General features: G+C 42.4%; 1 protein-coding gene across 1 annotated transcript; it reads right to left on the bottom strand.

The window, feature by feature from the left end:
* Positions 1-277: 277 nt before the first annotated feature.
* mapk6 (mitogen-activated protein kinase 6) lies at positions 278-13,865 on the bottom strand. Its single transcript, XM_073464077.1, has 8 exons — positions 13,758-13,865; positions 10,531-11,408; positions 10,125-10,442; positions 4,602-4,746; positions 4,031-4,195; positions 3,243-3,438; positions 2,975-3,092; positions 278-2,718 (listed from the first exon to the last, which is right to left on the bottom strand). Exons 2-8 carry the CDS (start codon positions 10,765-10,767, stop codon positions 1,621-1,623), a joined length of 2,277 nt encoding a protein of 758 aa, XP_073320178.1. The 5' UTR covers positions 10,768-11,408; positions 13,758-13,865; the 3' UTR covers positions 278-1,620.
* Positions 13,866-17,865: the final 4,000 nt, after the last annotated feature.

The raw sequence follows: 17,865 nt of genomic DNA, 5'->3' as shown, positions 1-17,865 counted from the left end.
GTGGGAGTCTGTATCCCATGTGGACAGCTCTGATATATGGTGTTCTGAGTCAGAGCTACATTTAGCTGATGATTCAAGGCTTGTGTCTCCAGCACTCAGTGTAATTTAGTCTGCCTACTTAAACATCAAAAGTAAAGGCTAGAGGTGGCAACACTGTAGTCAGCACTTCTTCACCACCAATGAGGACCTTGTGGCTGTGAACTCAAAACAAAACTAAAAAAACACACCACTTAACTGAGTGTATGAGGTCAGAAAGAAAGGACGAACACAGGACAAACTCTTTGCCAGTAATTTTATTTTGAGATATTTTGTAGAACAGGGGAACCAATGATTACAAAAAAAAGTCCATAAGTGTTCTACATGCTACACCTTAACCTAATTCATCATGCTTGCCTGGAAAAAGTACATAGAAATTTAACAAAAAACGTACAATTAAAACTGACGTACATTATACTCACCATTAACTTTACTTTAATGTACCTTTCTCTTGCCTCCATGCACGCAATTTTTTACATTACATTTAGATAAAAAATTAAGACTTGTAGGCGCTTCTTTAAACCATAGAGCAGTTTTTTTCCACTAAAGACAGAATGCACCTATAAATAAAAAAACAAAACAAAACAAAAAGAATGATATCCATATGGACAGTATTGGTGGAAAATGGAAAGCCTCGACTTCTTTTAGAACATAACAGATGAATTTGCATCCTACCGTAAAACAAAAGGAACACTTACACGCCCATATAGTGCCGAAATGAAAATGGAAGTCAGTCCAACTCCTCAATCTTCAATAATCACATTGAAATAACACATTTTTGATAAAATAAATATCGCACATCTGCTAGAAATAAATAATGATTACTGAAACACCTCACTATGTTAAATGCTAAAGTGAGACAGATTTCATCTACGCGACCACTTCATTTCATGGCATGAGGATGGTCATGTGTGTAAAGCACTAGTGCGGCTTCGAGTGTCTCTCGCGGCTGTTACCTTGAGGTAGATAACACATTTACATTAACGCCTACGATAATGGTTGCTGCTGGCATCATGTGTCAGATTTACAGTATGAAAGGGTTATTAAGGAAGCTTTCTTCAGGGGGAAAAGTCATGAAGTCAAACGAAAAGAAAAGAAAAGAAAAGAAAAGAAAAGAAAAGAAAAGAAAAAAAAAGGACATCCCATCCTGTTCTTTTTTCTGTATCCCATCCCAGGAAAGGGTGTTTGAAAGCACTTTAAATGCCTACAGCAATGTTAGCGTCTACCATCCTTCTTTATGTCACAGCCAAACAGCCAAACCTCCTCTCCTAACATCCATCTTTATTTAATTCTCTCCACTTTCTGTTCATCTACAGTACTTAAGTGTGCGAGTGACATGCCAGGTTAGCAATGAGGGCGTAGACATTAACCCATGAAGGCCTGGTGATCAAGGCTCAGAGTGATGACCAAAACTCTTTAAATATAATAAATCACCCCTCTCAACTCTTAAAAAAATAATAATTAAAAGTAATAAAAAAAGGTATGAAATGATTCAAGTACAATAATATACGATATTATTTAAAAAAAAAAACATAAAAACAAAACGGTCTAGATTCTGCACTGTGAGGGAGGATATAGATTTATTTAATTAAGATGCTTGAAGATGCTGCTGTATGTTTTGTGGGCTATTTGTGGGGAGCATTTGACAGCGCAGGGGGTGAGGGACGCCTGGATGGATTTAAGAGGCAAGTCATCGGTGCCGTCAAAGCCGGGCAGGGCCAGAGAGTCCAGCTGCACGTTGAGCACGATCTCCGTGTTCCTGCCGAGGAAGCCCTCGTCCAGCTCTCTCACCTCCGAGTGCTCCGTCTCCGAGCTGGCCACAGTCTCTCCGACCACCTCTTCCTTCCGGCTGAACAGACGGTCCAGATAGCTGGTGTAAGTGCTCTCCTTCTGGAGGTGGTCCTCTTTGCGAATGTCCCAGCACGCTTCATCTATCAAACAGCCGCTCTCTTCGACTCTCTCCCCAGAGCCGAAGCTCTCCCAGGGCTGAGCGGGCCAGGCGCCGTCCCCGCTGACGACCCCCAGCCCTCCTCCGCCTAACTGGGCGAGGTTTACCAGGCACTTCTCCTCCTTCTCCTGACTTATGGACTTGGACATGGAGCCTGAGCGGGGAGCCTCCAGCTGGGAGACGGAGGAGTTGAGCTCGTTCAGGAGGCCCACCTCGTTGAGCAGGGCCACCTCCGGACAGGGCTCCGGCTGCAGACTCAGTTTGATGGTGCTAGCGATGAAGGAATCAAAGTCAAAGCCTGGGTTCTGCTGGCTCTGAGGCTTCTCTGTCTGGTGTTTCTCCTGCTCTCTGTCCTTCTCCACCGGACTCTGGGTCTTCTCGGCCTCCTTCAGCGCGATCTGGGCCTTCACCAGCCCATTCTTCTCGCACTTGCTCTTGGCCTTGCGGTCGGCCTTCTCCTTGCTCTGCTGCTCCTTCCAGTTGGAGAGGTCGATGATGAGCTTGGGTTCGTAGTAGTGGTTGACTTCACTGTCCCTCCAGATGAGGTTGTCCAGGTAGGAGGGCGACACGGCCTTGTAGTTACAGGTGTGGCTACACTGCAAGTCACAGTATTTATTCTCGTGGTGGTCGTCGTCCTGCCAGGATCGCTCCGGCAGGAACAGAGTGGAGTAGTCGAAGGACGGCTCATCCAGGAACTTCTCCCGATCTCCATCAGCGTATTTACGAGGATCCACCTGGGAACAGACAACGGCCTTCGATTAGACTTTAACTCATCAAAAAGTACATTTTTGATGTACACTTACAACACAAAAAGCTATTTTCTATTTGTTGTTTATCATTTTTAGAGAAATTCAATACATAACCTTTAAATCTTCCCCCTTTCAGAAGCACATTGTCACACACCTCTTATAAGCATTCAAAATGTATTACAAAGGGAAACAGAAAAAGAGAAGAAACTTATTGTTGAAGATCCTTAAAATTAACACACACCTGGACCTCCTCCTCGTCTGTCACATCAGAGAGAGCCCTCGGGTCAACCTGAACTTCGTCTGGGTCGTGGGTGCTGTGCAAGTGCCAATCAGCCTCTGACAGTTGGCTCTCATGATACCTGATGGAGTACGATGGAGGAAAGAGACGTTAGAATAGCAACAATGAAGCACAAAACTAAAAAAAAGCTTGAGTTTTCAAACACACCATCAAATCAGTTCAGAAAAACTTGCCCGAGAGCAAAGTAAACAAGAAAAATGAGCAAGCATACCTGTCCCAGGTGTGACTGTGGCTCTGGTCCATGAGCAGGATATCATCTACTTCATCCTCTATGTGGAAGGGGTGCAGAGAGACAGGCTCGTCTAGGGGGAAGGAGTAGTCAGCCATATAGGGGTGGGCCAGAGCCTCCTCTGCAGTGAGACGATCCATGGGGTTAAAGGTCAGGATCTTCTCCAGGAAATCCAGGGCTGCAGAGAGGGAGGAGAATGAGATTATCAAGTAGGAAACATGATATGACCCTGGGGCGTCATAACAGAAAAATGTCCTAACCACTTGTCCCATCTTAACTTCCAAATCTTCCTAAACTCATGTGTGTCCTATCCCAACTAGAACCTTTAACTCAATCTGCACTCATCCTGTCATGCCTGAATCTGTGTTAAGAACGTACATGAGACTGCCTGTATTCATGACAACAGCTGTCTCGTGTCTGCGGAGGCGTGGACATACTGTACACCCGTTAAAACATGGGTCTGGAAATTTTAAAGCAAATAGGCTAACGTCAATGCTTGCTTCTCCAACAAGCTAACATCAGTGTTAGCTTCTATTTTTTTTTGTCAGTTATTTTGAGTTTTGGACAGGATCCTAACTTCCTAAATTCCTCACTTAAAGGATTTTTCCTAAATGCAGTTGTTCTGAAATAATAAAAATCCTAAATTTGATCACAAACTGTGTTGAGATAGGATTTTAGACTCTGGACGTTTTTTTTAGCGAGGCCCTGGACCCCATATCTTTGGTCTGTGTTCATATGAGAACTTGAATGTATAAATAAGTGGTGCTCACCCTGGGGACTGACGTCAGGCAGCAGCTTGGCCAGTGGTGTGTGAGGCTTGGACATGTCGTTGCGGATGAAGACGGGAATGACGCTGTGGAGCTCCTGTCGGTCTTCCTCTCGCAGCACAGGGATGGACTCCAGGATCAGCTGCATCTGCTCCAGTTCGTGGGCTCCTGAAACACCGGGCAGAGAAACGTCAGGTGCTTTCTTGGGCGAGTTACACAACATTCAACGTCTGGATGGCTGAGTTTTTATTTAGCAGGGCTGAGCGCGGGAGATCATGAGAACAGAAATTATATTTGCCTAGTGCTCAGCTCAGGGCAGTTTCAACAAACAAGAACAGTCAGTCTCACCCAGCTCCAGCTGGTTTTCAAAAAGGAGGGCAATGAGGACAGTAAAAACTGACTCTGGGTCTGTCTATTCTGAACACAAACATGTTGACTAACAGGATGAACATATCAGACCTGTGCCCCATCTTTACCTCAGAGTCACCTGACCTGCTTCAAAGACTGCCTGCCAGTGTGTTTGCATATGAATGGTTACAGTGAGTCACACTTAAAAACGTGAGTCAACACTTACCAGCAAAGAGGGTTTTCCCTGTGAGCATCTCAGCGAAGATGCAGCCGGCGGCCCACATGTCGATGGCTTTGGTGTAGTTGTTTGGAGAGAGCAGCAGGCGAGGAGATCTGTACCACTTAGTGACCAGACCTTCAGAGAGATGGCCCTGTGTTAGAGGGAGACAAGGCATATTGAGTTGGAGCTACTCATCACCATATTTTTATATATATATATATATATATATATATATATATATATATATATATATATATATATATATATATATATATATATATATATATATATATATATATATATATATATATATATATATATATAGATGAACTGTTGTGTCATCATGTTTGGTTCATTCACAGTTTCGAGGCTCTAAAACCTGCTGTTTCCCCTCACTAACAGATAAATGGGATTAACGTTACTTCATGTGCCTCCACGTTTGCTATCCAACAACACTGCTGTTAACACGAGGCCTGGAGCAAACCGCGCCTGCTGGTCCGTGCTAAACCCGGTAACCCTGGGTCGTCTCCTTGACTCTGTGCTGGTCACGTACGCAGCACAGCACGGAGACAAAGAACCCAGAGAGAAAAGAAAGATGAAAGGGGGGAGATCAGACACGTGCGGGCCCCGTCAGCAGTCCGAGAGAACAGGATAATCCCCCGCTGCCACACACTCCACTCACCAATGACACACTGGTGACACCAATCTGCTCTCAACTACGGCTGCGGCTGTTGTCAACCATTGATTAATCGGTTAAAGTGACTTTTGAAGAAAGAAAAAAGCCAAAGTTATGTGATTCCAGCTGAATATTTTCTGGTTTCTTTATTCCTCTGTGACGATAAACTGAATATCTTTGGGTTGAGGACAAAACAAGTCATTTGAGGACACATCTTGGGTTATCTGATCAACCTTTTTCACCATTTTTCTGACATTTTAAACACGTGAAAATAATGAACAGATTAATCAATAAAGAAAAGAAGTGCAAGTTGCAGCCCTACAAACCAAATTACACAGGGACAGGGACAAAGGCAACTGACCTGTGTGTATGTGTGTGTACATACTGGGCCTTTGGGGGAGGGAAGGTGGTAAAACAACACCCTCGCTGCCCTCTCTCACTCCCCCCACATGCAGTGGAAGTTTGTGGTGAGACCAAAATGGTCGCCTCACCACTGAGCCAGGCTCCTGTTTCTGCCCTAAGTTAGTCACATATACTTGATGTCATGCCATCCTGGAGTGTATCACTGCACTCTGCACGCCCTTGTTTTGATGAGCCTATAAATGACACGCCACGTAGACTGTCGAACAGATAGAACTCCTTCCATCAGGTAACCAGTCTGGCAGCGGCTTTCACCAGGGAGCTTATTAAGAGCTTGAGGGGGAATTACAAGGTAGTAACACACTCGGGCAGGTCACGCCTACTGAGAGAAAAATCCAGCTCTCATTCTGAGTAACAGCCAGTAAATTGTGTGACCTATGCAAATGGAGTTACAGTCAGCAGAGAAACAAATGCATCCTGCTCAGCAGAGCATTGCGACAGAGATGTAGATTAGGTTGGCTTGAAAGAGTGTCGGGTCATTGCGTAAGGACAATTCAGTGTACGATGGACTCTGAACTAAAAGGAGCAGATTAGAGTTTGCCTACCAGCCGAGGACATAAAGTGCATTACGTTACCATTCCAACCCTCTTTACTTTTACTGATCTCTGAGGGAGCCACTCGCCACAAAAGGCAGACACACAGGCATGAAAGCATCAGCCAGCGCCATACCTCCGGCAACAGTTGGTGAATAACTTAACCACCTGATCTAGATCAGACCGGGCTGACATTTAATGACTCATAGCAGTCTCCCTCAGTGTCTGTGGCTGCGGTTAGTCACAGCAACCTTTAGCAGGTCAGGACAGATGTCAGAGAAGGTGAATGGTAGTGACTGACGACTCAATAAGATTCCCTCGCTGGCAATGATAGTGTTCGGTCTTAAGTATCCCACACATACAAATCAATTCACTGGGACTGTATATAGTGGGTCAAGCGGAGCGTCACTGCAGTCTCAAAACACACTGGACATGTCGACCTCATTAATGAATAAGCAATTTATTTGTGGTTTGATCACCATAATTCCTGCTACTTTTGTTTCTTAAAGACTACCATAAAACTATTTGTTAGAATGTTTTTGGGCTTGGAAAAAGTAAGTGGAACAACCTCTCTGAAATTCATTAAGTCTTAAGTCGTCAACTGAGCCTTTTTCTAGTTGGATCCTGTGGACTCTGGTGCCAGACAGGCCTGTTGCTGGCTGAATAATTGGGTCAAATGTGTGTGTGCTCTTGCAGTTGTGGTTTGCAGAGTTGTGTGTCACTTGTGTGGGCAGAGAGGACCTCTTTGAACCCCCCCCCCCCCCCCCCCCCCCCACTTAATACATTCCCTGAAAACTTCCCCGCTATTATCTCCACAACATTACAAATTACTGAATTTTATGCTGAGCCACAGGCAACATCATACATTCCAGAGTTTTCCAAGTTTGCATTAGTGCAGCTACTTTGACTTGTGGTAAAATGCAAAGAGACCATTTTCTACAGCAAGAGTTTATCTGTATGACTCACACAAGTTTGTCAAGCACTTCTACTCTTCATTTGAAAAGACAAGACTTAAGATGATGATGGTGACATGTAAAACTAGACTGGATTTCACCTATTAAGAGAGCAGATGTGATATCACTTAGCTCAGCCACACATTAAATGTGCTACACTATTCAGAGGTCGTTTACAGCCTCAGTTAACCTCATTTAAATCCCAAACAGCTTGCTTAAGCACAACCTAAATGGACAAGGGTTATATCCACAGTATTCCTTCTTTGTCTTGTGAAAGGGTGGGCTGCAACTGGAAATGAACACAAGCTTAGATCCGCTTCAAATAAGGCTCTGAGCAAGGCTCCCCCAACGAGACAAAGAGCTGGATCCGGGCTGGACAAGTTGGATGAGTGCACGTGAATTCTTGTCATTCTTGATCCTGAGCCACCACGAGGGCCGGCCTAAAGGTTCACACAGGCAGAAACAACTCGCCTTCTCAGGACAATAGAAAGATAACACAGAAATTCAGGTAGTCTTGGCAGGCATCATAAAGCATACTTAAAAGAAAGACATGCAGGATTAATAAAAGCCTGAAGAACTCATGAGGAGTTTTGTTTTTATTAACCAGAGCAAAGCGAAAATCATGAGGAAATGCCTTCTGCTTATATACGATTTATGATGCTTCTTTACTGAAACTCTGCCAGAAACTGAGGCTCACTGGCAAAGAGCGCTTCTTTATTTAGATACAACGTTATTCAAATAACGTGCACTCAGCCACCCAGCTGCCCCGGCTCACACAGCCTACTACAAGTATAGGGTGGTTGTTTTTTGGACCCTAATGTCTGGCCAACACTGAAACCGACTGTTTTTATAACGCCTCCACACTCCACTGGGCAACACAGTCTCATGTGAGGGTGACAGGTTCATTTCCAAACAAGCCTCATTTGGCCTGAGACTCCAGACACACACACACACATCAGATGACTATAGGTGCCATGAAAAAGTGTCTGGTTATCAGTGTCCTCCATCCCCCCACCGCACGGCTTTTGTTATCATAGTAGAGAGACGAAACTGTTTGGAAAAGAGCAGCAGCAAAGCCTATTAAAGTCAGTCTGACAACACAACTAAAGCGTTTGTATCCTTGACAAAAACTCCGCAGCAGTAGTCTGATGCAGTACTACAGCAGACAATAGTCAAACACAAGAGAGCTGACCCCAGTCAAGCAGCTTTTCAATACCCACTTGCCTGCATGTTTCCCATCAGGAAAAACTGCTTATGTAGAGGGGAAAAAAGCCCACATAGCAAACCCTGCTGTAAGGGAGGAGCGCGGTAACATCGGGTGGGTGACTGCAGTGACTGAACTCTATGAGAAACTCTCACTTCTTACTGGCAAATATGAGCCTTCACTTGCCTTCTTTCTACTGCAAAAAGACCTATTGTTTCCACCAAAGACATGACTCATAGGAGAATATAGAAAACGTAGTAGTGGTGGTGGTGAGCTGAGAATGAGCAGTTCGGGTAAACAAGTGTGTGTAAAACTTTCTCACAGCAGCGTATGATGTGGCAAGATCCTGACTGTGAGAGGGATATGAATGAGGCTGTGCCAGCCAGAGGGATTGCATCACGTGAGCCCACTTCAGACCCTCTGATGACTAATCTGAGACACGTGTAAGCATCTGACTGCCTCTGAGCTTTAAGGAGATCCAGCAGCTACAGGGACAGGGAAGGAGAGACCCCCCAACCTAGATTTCCCTCAGATCATACCACCATATGGCCTTCAAATGGAATTTTCCCATCCCTTTATAAGGTGACAGAAGCACACAAGGGCAATACAGGCCTTCCACCTGGCTGCAATTAGACAGGGTGATCTATACACTTCTCATACTAAAAGATAAAAGCAACTGACTTTATTGCTACCATTACACTGCTTTGCAAAACAAAATACAGGTTTATAGAGAGCATTAAAATGTGTACGTTCAACATTTGGGGTGCTAACATCTGGCTTTTAATGCCCAGGTTTACATTATGCTGGCATCTGATGAGAAACATGGAAAGAAACCTGTAACACAAAGCCTTCTGACAGCCAATTCTCTTGATTCTACAAAATACAGGTATGAAAATGTCCAACCATTAAGTTTAATTTAAGGCAAAAATGTCAAACAGTTGCTGGTTCAGGCTTCGTAAATGTGAGGTTTTGCTGCTTTCCTTTGTCATTATTGACAGAAAATGAAGAGTCTGTTCGCTTTGGACTGTTGGTTGGACGAAAGAAGCAATTTGAAGGCATCACTTTAGGATCTTGTGGTAAGCATTTTTCACAATTTAGAAATTTCGTGAAAATAATCAGCAGGCTAATCGCTATAAAAAATGTTAGTTGCAGCACTACTGCAAAAGGCAAAACGGGGGAAAACAAGCACTCTTGGATATAAATAAAACCTCACATGTTTTAATGCAGCATATCCATAACGGATCTGCTGCAGCCTCGAGCCTTCAACATTATCATCAGAAGCTGACAAACGCTCAAGGCTGAACCGAGCCTGCACTGTACATGCTACATTCAAACATCTTTTTTTTCCACCTGGGAATGAGGATTATCTTCATCTTTGTTAAGCCACATTATCATGAACCCACTCATTTGTATATTTAGACTTGTAAATGGAAAAAGAATATTTCCCAGGGTTGTGTTTTCCGCAGCCTCACTTCTCCTGAGAAGGGAAACAGAGGCGTTACCTCAAGGAACCACATCCTGTCTTGTTTACTTCCTGCTGTGAAACTGCATCACCCAGGGGAGCACCGCATTACTGGGCGAAATTGTAAACATCATGTGAGAGAGCAACAAAGCTCTCATCTTTTGGAGGGGGGGGGGGGTCTAGTCTGTGCAGCAATCACTAATCACAAAACCCCACTTAAAATAAAATCATATTCCAAATTCACCAAGAACACAAAACAGCTACTCAGAGACTGATCCTACCTTGTGAGAGTAGTGAGGGTCCATGATGCGGGCGAGCCCAAAGTCCCCAATCTTCAGTACCAGGTCCTCTGTGTTGACAAACAGGTTGGCAGGCTTGAGGTCGCGGTGCAGCACATTGGCAGAGTGGATGTACTTAAGGCCCCTGAGGAGCTGGTACATGAAGAGCCTGGCGTGGCCCTCAGACAGAAGACCCCTCTCCAGCACCTGACACAGGTCTGTCTCCATGTACTCCTGCACTATGTAGACCGAGTTGACCTCTGTCAGGGACACCACGTCCTCTGTGAGCCTGCGACCATTTGGGCCCAATGTCTCAAACACCTGGAGACACAGAAATAAGGGTCATATCAGATACAAATTCCTAAGATAATTACTCTCTGTTACTCTGAGCACAGTCCTTGCAACTTACCTTGACAATGTTGTCGTGATCAAGGCGTCGGATAATCTTGATTTCCCGCAGGGCGTGCTTCACACTCTGGGGGTCGGTCAAGATAATTTTCTTCACAGCTACACGCTTGTCACAGTCGGTGTCAACTGCAGAGAACACAAGGCCGTTCCCTCCGTAGCCAAGAGGCTTCAAGTCCATGTAGCGAGAACCCAGGTCGAAGCCGTGGATGTTCATCAGGGACTCAAACTTCTCTGCCATGATGACTGTTTTGAGGCTTTTACACCTGTTATCTCTAACGTTTGGTCTCCAACAGAGGAACACCAACAGAGGAATTTATTTGGAAATTCCCCCACTGCTTCTGAGGCTAAATGACCCCTATACAGACGACTACCCAGTCCCCCCTGTCTAGCCGTCACTGTCAAATGCGGGGCACTAATGTGTAGTTAAACTTTCTTTCCATTTTGAATAAGGAGAGAAAATGTAAACACTTAAATCCTCTGCCAATCCTGTATCTTTAACTGAACAGTTCTTAGTAGTGTTTATAGACTGCAATGGAATGGACTGGAATGAGGCCCAATTAAAAGCACTGAAACTATATTAAACTATAAAAGCATGTAGTTGCATCCTTACAGTGCAGATACATTCAGTGTATGACTGGTCCTGAGCAGCTTCATATGAAATGTGCCTAAATGCACTTTGTTGAAATCTTTTTTTGTCTTTTTTTTTTTTTTTTTTTTAATATTTAAATGTGTAATTTTTCTGTCAAGTCACCTGATCTATAAAATTGAAATGAGTCTGGCCTTTAAGTCTTCAAAGTAATTAGTGACCCTCAATGATCAGGTGGCTCAAGCTCGCCACAGTCGCAATCAAAACTATCCTCCATTTTACTTGGGTGTAACCTGAAAGACAAGGGAAAAAAAGAGGAGAAAAAAAATGGTAAGATATAAAGCCAGATCAATTAAAATGTAACGCCGCCATATTTAAGTGTGTTCACAGGTCTTGGGGAGTACTACTGCATATGTGAAAAAAGGTAGAATAAGCCTTTTGTGGCTCCAGAGGAAGCTGCATGTAATCTGTAAAATTGCCTCCAGTGATGTTACTCAGTGGCCGAGATGCATTGTGGGTAATGTGTTTTTTAATGGAAGAATAATGTATGGAATAAAACTGCCAATACCTCTGGTTCTGCTGTATCAATTTTGATAATTTGTTTTTAATGGCCTATAATGAGTCCAGCACTGTCCTAGGAATGCAATGCAAGACCAAAATCCAGGGTTCCTACAGCTTTTCCATAGTCAAATTAAAACACTTTTAAATAATTTTCAAGCTTTTCCAGCACTATAGGATGTAATACAATGCATTTTGTAATATAAACCTGCATTTTTAATCATACAATCAAATACCCTGTGTCATTAATAGATATCTGGCCCTAAAACTTTTGATCAATAGCTATTGCAGAGATGGAGGGCAGTCTGTTGGTTGCTTTTATTTGAGTTATTTTTATTTCTTTATCTAAAAATTCGAACTATTTAGCCAGGTTGCACTTTTTCATGAAAGTAATACTGTTACAATTTCAAGCAGCTTCAAGTACTTTCTCAAGATCCAAGCATCTGTCAGACGTTGAAAACAACAAATTGTATTCAAGCATTTTCAAGGATTTCCAGCACCCATGCGAACCCTGAAAACCTAATCAAAACTTGGTGCTTACATTACCCACAATGCAACGTAGCCACTGAAGGTAATAGAGTGGTGTAGCAATGACATACTTTTGTAGGCTAACCCAGAAGTTAACACCAGGTCCCCTTGACAAAAAGGGGATTTTGGATTATTGCAGAACAAAATCTCTGTGGCAAACACGGGTGTTCACATTTTGTTCAGCAAGACAACCTTCACAGATGAACACCACTTTTGTGATTATCAAAGCGTGAATTAAATCGCTAGAAGTAAAAAGCTAATGTTAAATTTACAGACTACATCGCGGTCGCATGACTCAAACATCACCACCACTAGGCGTCTTACTACACAATTACTATACACATTTTCTATAAACTGATGAATGTACAAGTTGTAAAGTTAGAATAGTTTGTAATTAAAGCCGGCCTGTAAAAACGGACTAGTGAGTAGATAAGTTTCCTTTAGCAACCGGCGTTTATAAGACACGTAAGCGCTCTATAATTCAGCGGTGGGACGTTTAGTGATGTATTTTATGTCTTAAAACAATATGAGTACAGACGACAGACCTTTTTTCAAGCATTTAACCAAAAACTTGTTCAAATAACCCCTTGATTTTGAGACAAGGGAACCAGAAGTGCTAAAATGCTAACTGATTTCCAGGTTTTAGGACTCATTACTACACCTCTCTATGTCACCCACAATGCAACTTAACCAGAGTGACATCACTGGAGGCAATTGATCAAACCACACACAGCTTCCTCTGAAGTCACAAAAGGTATTATACTATTTTCCCCCCACATATATTGTAGTAACATTACTCCCCCTATAATGTGTAAAATGGGTAACCCTTGTGACAATTTCCACAAAATATCATACCTCACCTTTATTATGGTTAAAACATGATAATAGTTGCATTAAAGCAGCAGACAAACAACAAATGGTCTCAATCACCAGCTTTAAGTTGAAACGTGGTGTCATGGAAACTAACCCTCCCCCGCCCGGTTTCAGCGCCTGCTAGCTAGTCCGGTTTCTGGGTATCGATAAAATGTGAGCGAGGTTAACACAAGGTGCTTGAGATTATCTGTTTATCACCCTTGGGTGTCTTTACATACCACAAATTAAAGACAAACAACAGTGTTTATTTGGAGATTTTCGCGTTCATACCACCTATTTTTAGCCTTCAGTGAGTCTGTGACTGGCTAGAGGAAAAATAAGCCACGAATGGAAGCATAACGGCAGGCTGACAAGGCGCTGACAGACCTCCGTCGACTTAATGTACCACATAACCATGAGCACCCGGTAACACACACATACATCACATTAAAGAAGGGAACAAAGAGCCAGAAACGCTGCCTGTTTTATACATATTAAACACAACGTTCAGGGGAAACCCGCCGATAGCGGGAACAAAGGAGTCGTTGTTGGCGGAGGCATCTGACTACGTGGTACAGCCGCTCTCCTTGCGCTAAGCAGCACAAAGCCGACATCGGTTAAACCGCTAAAAACGACCGCGAATCCACAGTGAAACGGCATAAAATACAACAGTGACAAGAATAGGCCAATAGCAGGTTACTTACAGTCCTTATTCGTCGCATTAGTTTCGTTATGTCTTTAATCAAACCCTGGAAGAGGTTTGACTGCGCTCCACTACCGAGTCCTGCGGGTCTGTTGCAATCGCCATTTAGGCTGGGCTGCTCTATGAAAGGCAGCGGTGACGTCACGAGGCTACCTTCATGGATTGTCGGAAATACGCCAACTACGGTGAGAGCCCCTCAGAGATTATATGATGAAGTAGTGATTCCCGGTGATGTGAGAGGCTTTTGGGGCCTATTACGAATACGATTATTTATTTATTTTTATTTAAGTATCACTAGCACTTTGTATTATTAACTCATTATTACCCTATTGTTATATTGACTATGATTATCAGTTAGCTATAATAATATTTTTAAGCCACTCTCTTGTTTACTGTGTTCATTGATGATAATTTTTATGCCACATATAAAATTGAAGCCCTCATATTTACATTTATTTATATTATATTTATTGTTTTTTGTAATCAAGATTTTCATGATCCCAGAAACATTATACCCCTCTCTCTCTGTCTCATCTTTCCTGAGATGCCTTTGTTTGTCTTTTAAATATCATTAGTAATGTACTAAACATTTCATACAAATATACAGTAGGCTAAATGGATTGCATGAATTTATGTATTTATTTTATTTGCGCACACACACAAGATTAGATAAAGAATAACAGATGACTATGGAGAGCCATCAGGCTTATATGACAGATATTATATATATTAGAGATTATACTCCATTACAGAAATGAAAAGAACCAGAAGAGAATAAAAACAATAAAAAAATGTATAAAACATAATTTGGAAAAATACAATAAATGCCAGATAACAACAGATAACACACAATAAACAGAAAAACTAATCAATCAATAGACAATGATCCAATTTGATCCTCTGGATATGTCAACGAGTCATGGTTGAAGTGATTTTTTTTTTATATTCTATGTCAAATGTATGCAAAATATAGGCCTATATTAATAAAAGCCAGAAAATAAGCTACTTTTAACAGTGCAGATTTCTGGTGAGTCTTGCAAACTCTAATATATCAGACATTGTGGGCTATGTCATTAACAGAACGCGCTCTGGAGTGGGTCGTTTTTACAACTTGGAGCTTCGAGCTGTATGTGAACGCAGCACGAGTCATTCAAAACGTGTGTTGTTAGTTGGAAATCACGTGTCAGCGGTAGATTCAAAATCCAGCTTGATTTTTACAGGTTACGGTAATGGATGCAATGATAACAACACTGTGCAAATTCCAGGAATGGTTCTAGGAAACAACAACGCTATAAAGCAAAGTTCAGTTCCAGATAGAATAAAAATCATAGCTCACTTGACCTATAACATAATTCTAGTAGCGACAAAGACAGCAGGTTTGTTTTGTTGTGTTTGCTTCCTCTTAAACATCCTGTTTTATCCAAGGAAAGATCAAAACATCCAAAAACTGTTGTTCAGACTGCACAAAAACGCTGCAGACCAGGTGATAAGTCAGTAGCCTAATTATCTTACCTGAAAGAGAGATCTCAGTGTTTGTGTTTTCTTCTTTCTATTTTGCTGTTTATTAATTCACACTCTTCCAAAAACTGAGTCGAGCCAACAAATGTCGCCTGTCAATAACTGATGTCTCCTTACAGGTTAGATTCTCTTATTTTCCATCCATGCGTCTTTTTGTTGTTGTTTGTTTCGTCTTTCCATATAAGGTGATGTTTTCCGGATTGGTCCGCGAGTTGTTTTCCATATTTGTTTTCTGTCTAATGTGTCAGATTATGGCACGCAGCATCGCATTAGTGAGAACAGTTCACTCACTGCGGTTTGCGGATTTATAGAAAGTCCATCTGGCACCGAGATGCGCAGCGTGTTTCTCACAGCTGATCCCCACGAGGCTTACACATCCCGAACAAAACAGAGTCAAAAGATCACGGAAGGCTCTATTTATCTATTTATCTGTGTTTAGATTCCCTCTGGTGTCCCACAGTCAGCGCCTGGTTCGTCCTTCTCTGTGTGTGTTTGGATGAATGAACGGAGGGTGGATGGGGCGGGCGGGCAGCAGCATCACAGCCGCAGCAGTCTACATCAGCATCCGCAGGCAGACCATGTGAGGACCCATGTGCCCGGGAATGCAGATGCCTCTCACAGGCCGGGATGGGCTCTGCGATGGAGAGCAGGACCTGCATGCGGACCGAGCGGGATGCGACAGACTTCAGAGGGACTTATTGTCCCGGTTATTAGTCGGTCAAAGAGAGAGACACGTTGAGAAAAAGAAAACGAGACCGTCTTCTTATTCTCAGGTGATAGTGACGTAGTAGTTTGTTGTTCTGTCTCATGCACCATAGACACCAGGTTATGTAATAATAGCTACAATCACAACACCTCGTGTGATGGTAGCTTATTTTAAAGACAGGTAGAGGAAAGAAAGATGTTATTAAAGCAGTATAGAGCCTTTAAAACTTGTATTTCCTTGAGATGAGATATAGTAAACAGTATATAGCCTAAAGGTGCACTGTGTAGTTTTTGGGAGGAAGAGAAATATCTTCATAGACTGATTTAAAAAAAAAAAAAGCCTAAACAAAATAAATAAACAAACTCTCTTCTTCAAGGGTCACTAGTAACTGAAGTTGTCATATAAATGTAGTGGATTACGATGCTGAGTACAATATTTGCCTCTAAATTGTTGTGGAGTACTTGAGTATCTCCATTTTCTGCTTTCTTGCTGCTTTATTCTTCCACTCCACTACATTTTGGAGGCAAATATTGTACTTTTTCTTTATACTTGAGTTACTTCAATAACTATTTACTTTGCAGATTACAAGCTGCATCAGGGCCAAAGTAGCACATTTTAAAATGTATTTATTTGATCGACAATCAGAATCAGATAATCGATATACTTTTACACTTTTGATACTTAAGTACATTTATTGCCAGCACATTACTCTTGATACTTAAAGGTGCACTATGTAGTTTGAGGGAACACATTTTAATCAGAAGAGAAATATCTTCACTGACTGTTTTTTGTTCAGCTGTTCTCAGAGGAACATAAGGTCCCCAGAACACTGTTTGAAGCTAGAAAGGTGGCAGGGTCCAAAGTTAAACAGTATGAAATTAAAAATTCTTCCACAAAACTTCATGGTGCACCTTTAAGAAATTCAAAATGATAATTTATTGATTCATTCAAGCTTTGGGATGGTGTCCGACCCAAGCTGCCAGTCAGTATTTGTTAATCTGTGGATGAGACTCAAGAATCAACTACCTTTCTCCAAGAAACCAAAAAAAAGGAGGAGGGGTCATTACATCACCAAATCTTGCTTTGGTGCCAGACTGTGGTGACGCTGTCTTGAAGTCTACGGGAGACATACCGAGAGACACACTAAAACCAAACATATCCATGTCGTATGATGTCTAAAGAAGAAATGCCTCCAGAAAATGAATGACTTCAGAGCATAGGTTAACCACTGATTATTTCTAAATGATTGACAGGGCTGATAACAGGGCAGGTCTGACCAATATCGCTGATGAGAACAGGAGCCCTCCCAAATGAAATCGAGGGACAAACGACGTGTCAATAAAAAAAGTCACTCTCTGAAGTGTGTTCTTTCATTGTCTGGAGGCATTTCTTCATCAGAAGTCATACAACGCAGATATGTTGGGTTTGGTTGTGTTTCTCGATGCATAACAAATACTGACGCCTTGGCTTGGCAGCTCGGGTCAGATGCCAATCCAAAGCGTTAGTATTTGGCGACCTGGGGATGAGACTCAACAATCAACTGTCTTTCTCCAGGAAGTTACATTTCAGTCCAGTCTCCAGGATATAACGTTAGCAGTTCTGCATGGATCCAAGGTTGGCATTTGTACCAAATCACATTCACGTTATATGCTTATGATCTGACTTCCACATCAGGAGGTGGAGGAGAGGATGGTTGCTTTATTACATCCAACAAGGCTGCCAAACGTTGACCGCTGTTTAAGTCACACCACTTGATATTTTTAAGGAGACGTGCAGATGATTCCAGCGTTTTTTGTCGCAACTAAAAACAGCTATTTTTCACCGGAAGTTGGACCATCTCGATCTGTGATCATGGCGACTAAAACAGGTATTTTAAGCCAAACCA

The sequence above is a fragment of the Pagrus major genome, chromosome 4 (genome assembly GCF_040436345.1).
Source record: "Pagrus major chromosome 4, Pma_NU_1.0".
Taxonomy (NCBI): Eukaryota; Metazoa; Chordata; class Actinopteri; order Spariformes; family Sparidae; genus Pagrus; species Pagrus major.
This window is presented reverse-complemented; position numbering and strand designations above follow the sequence as displayed.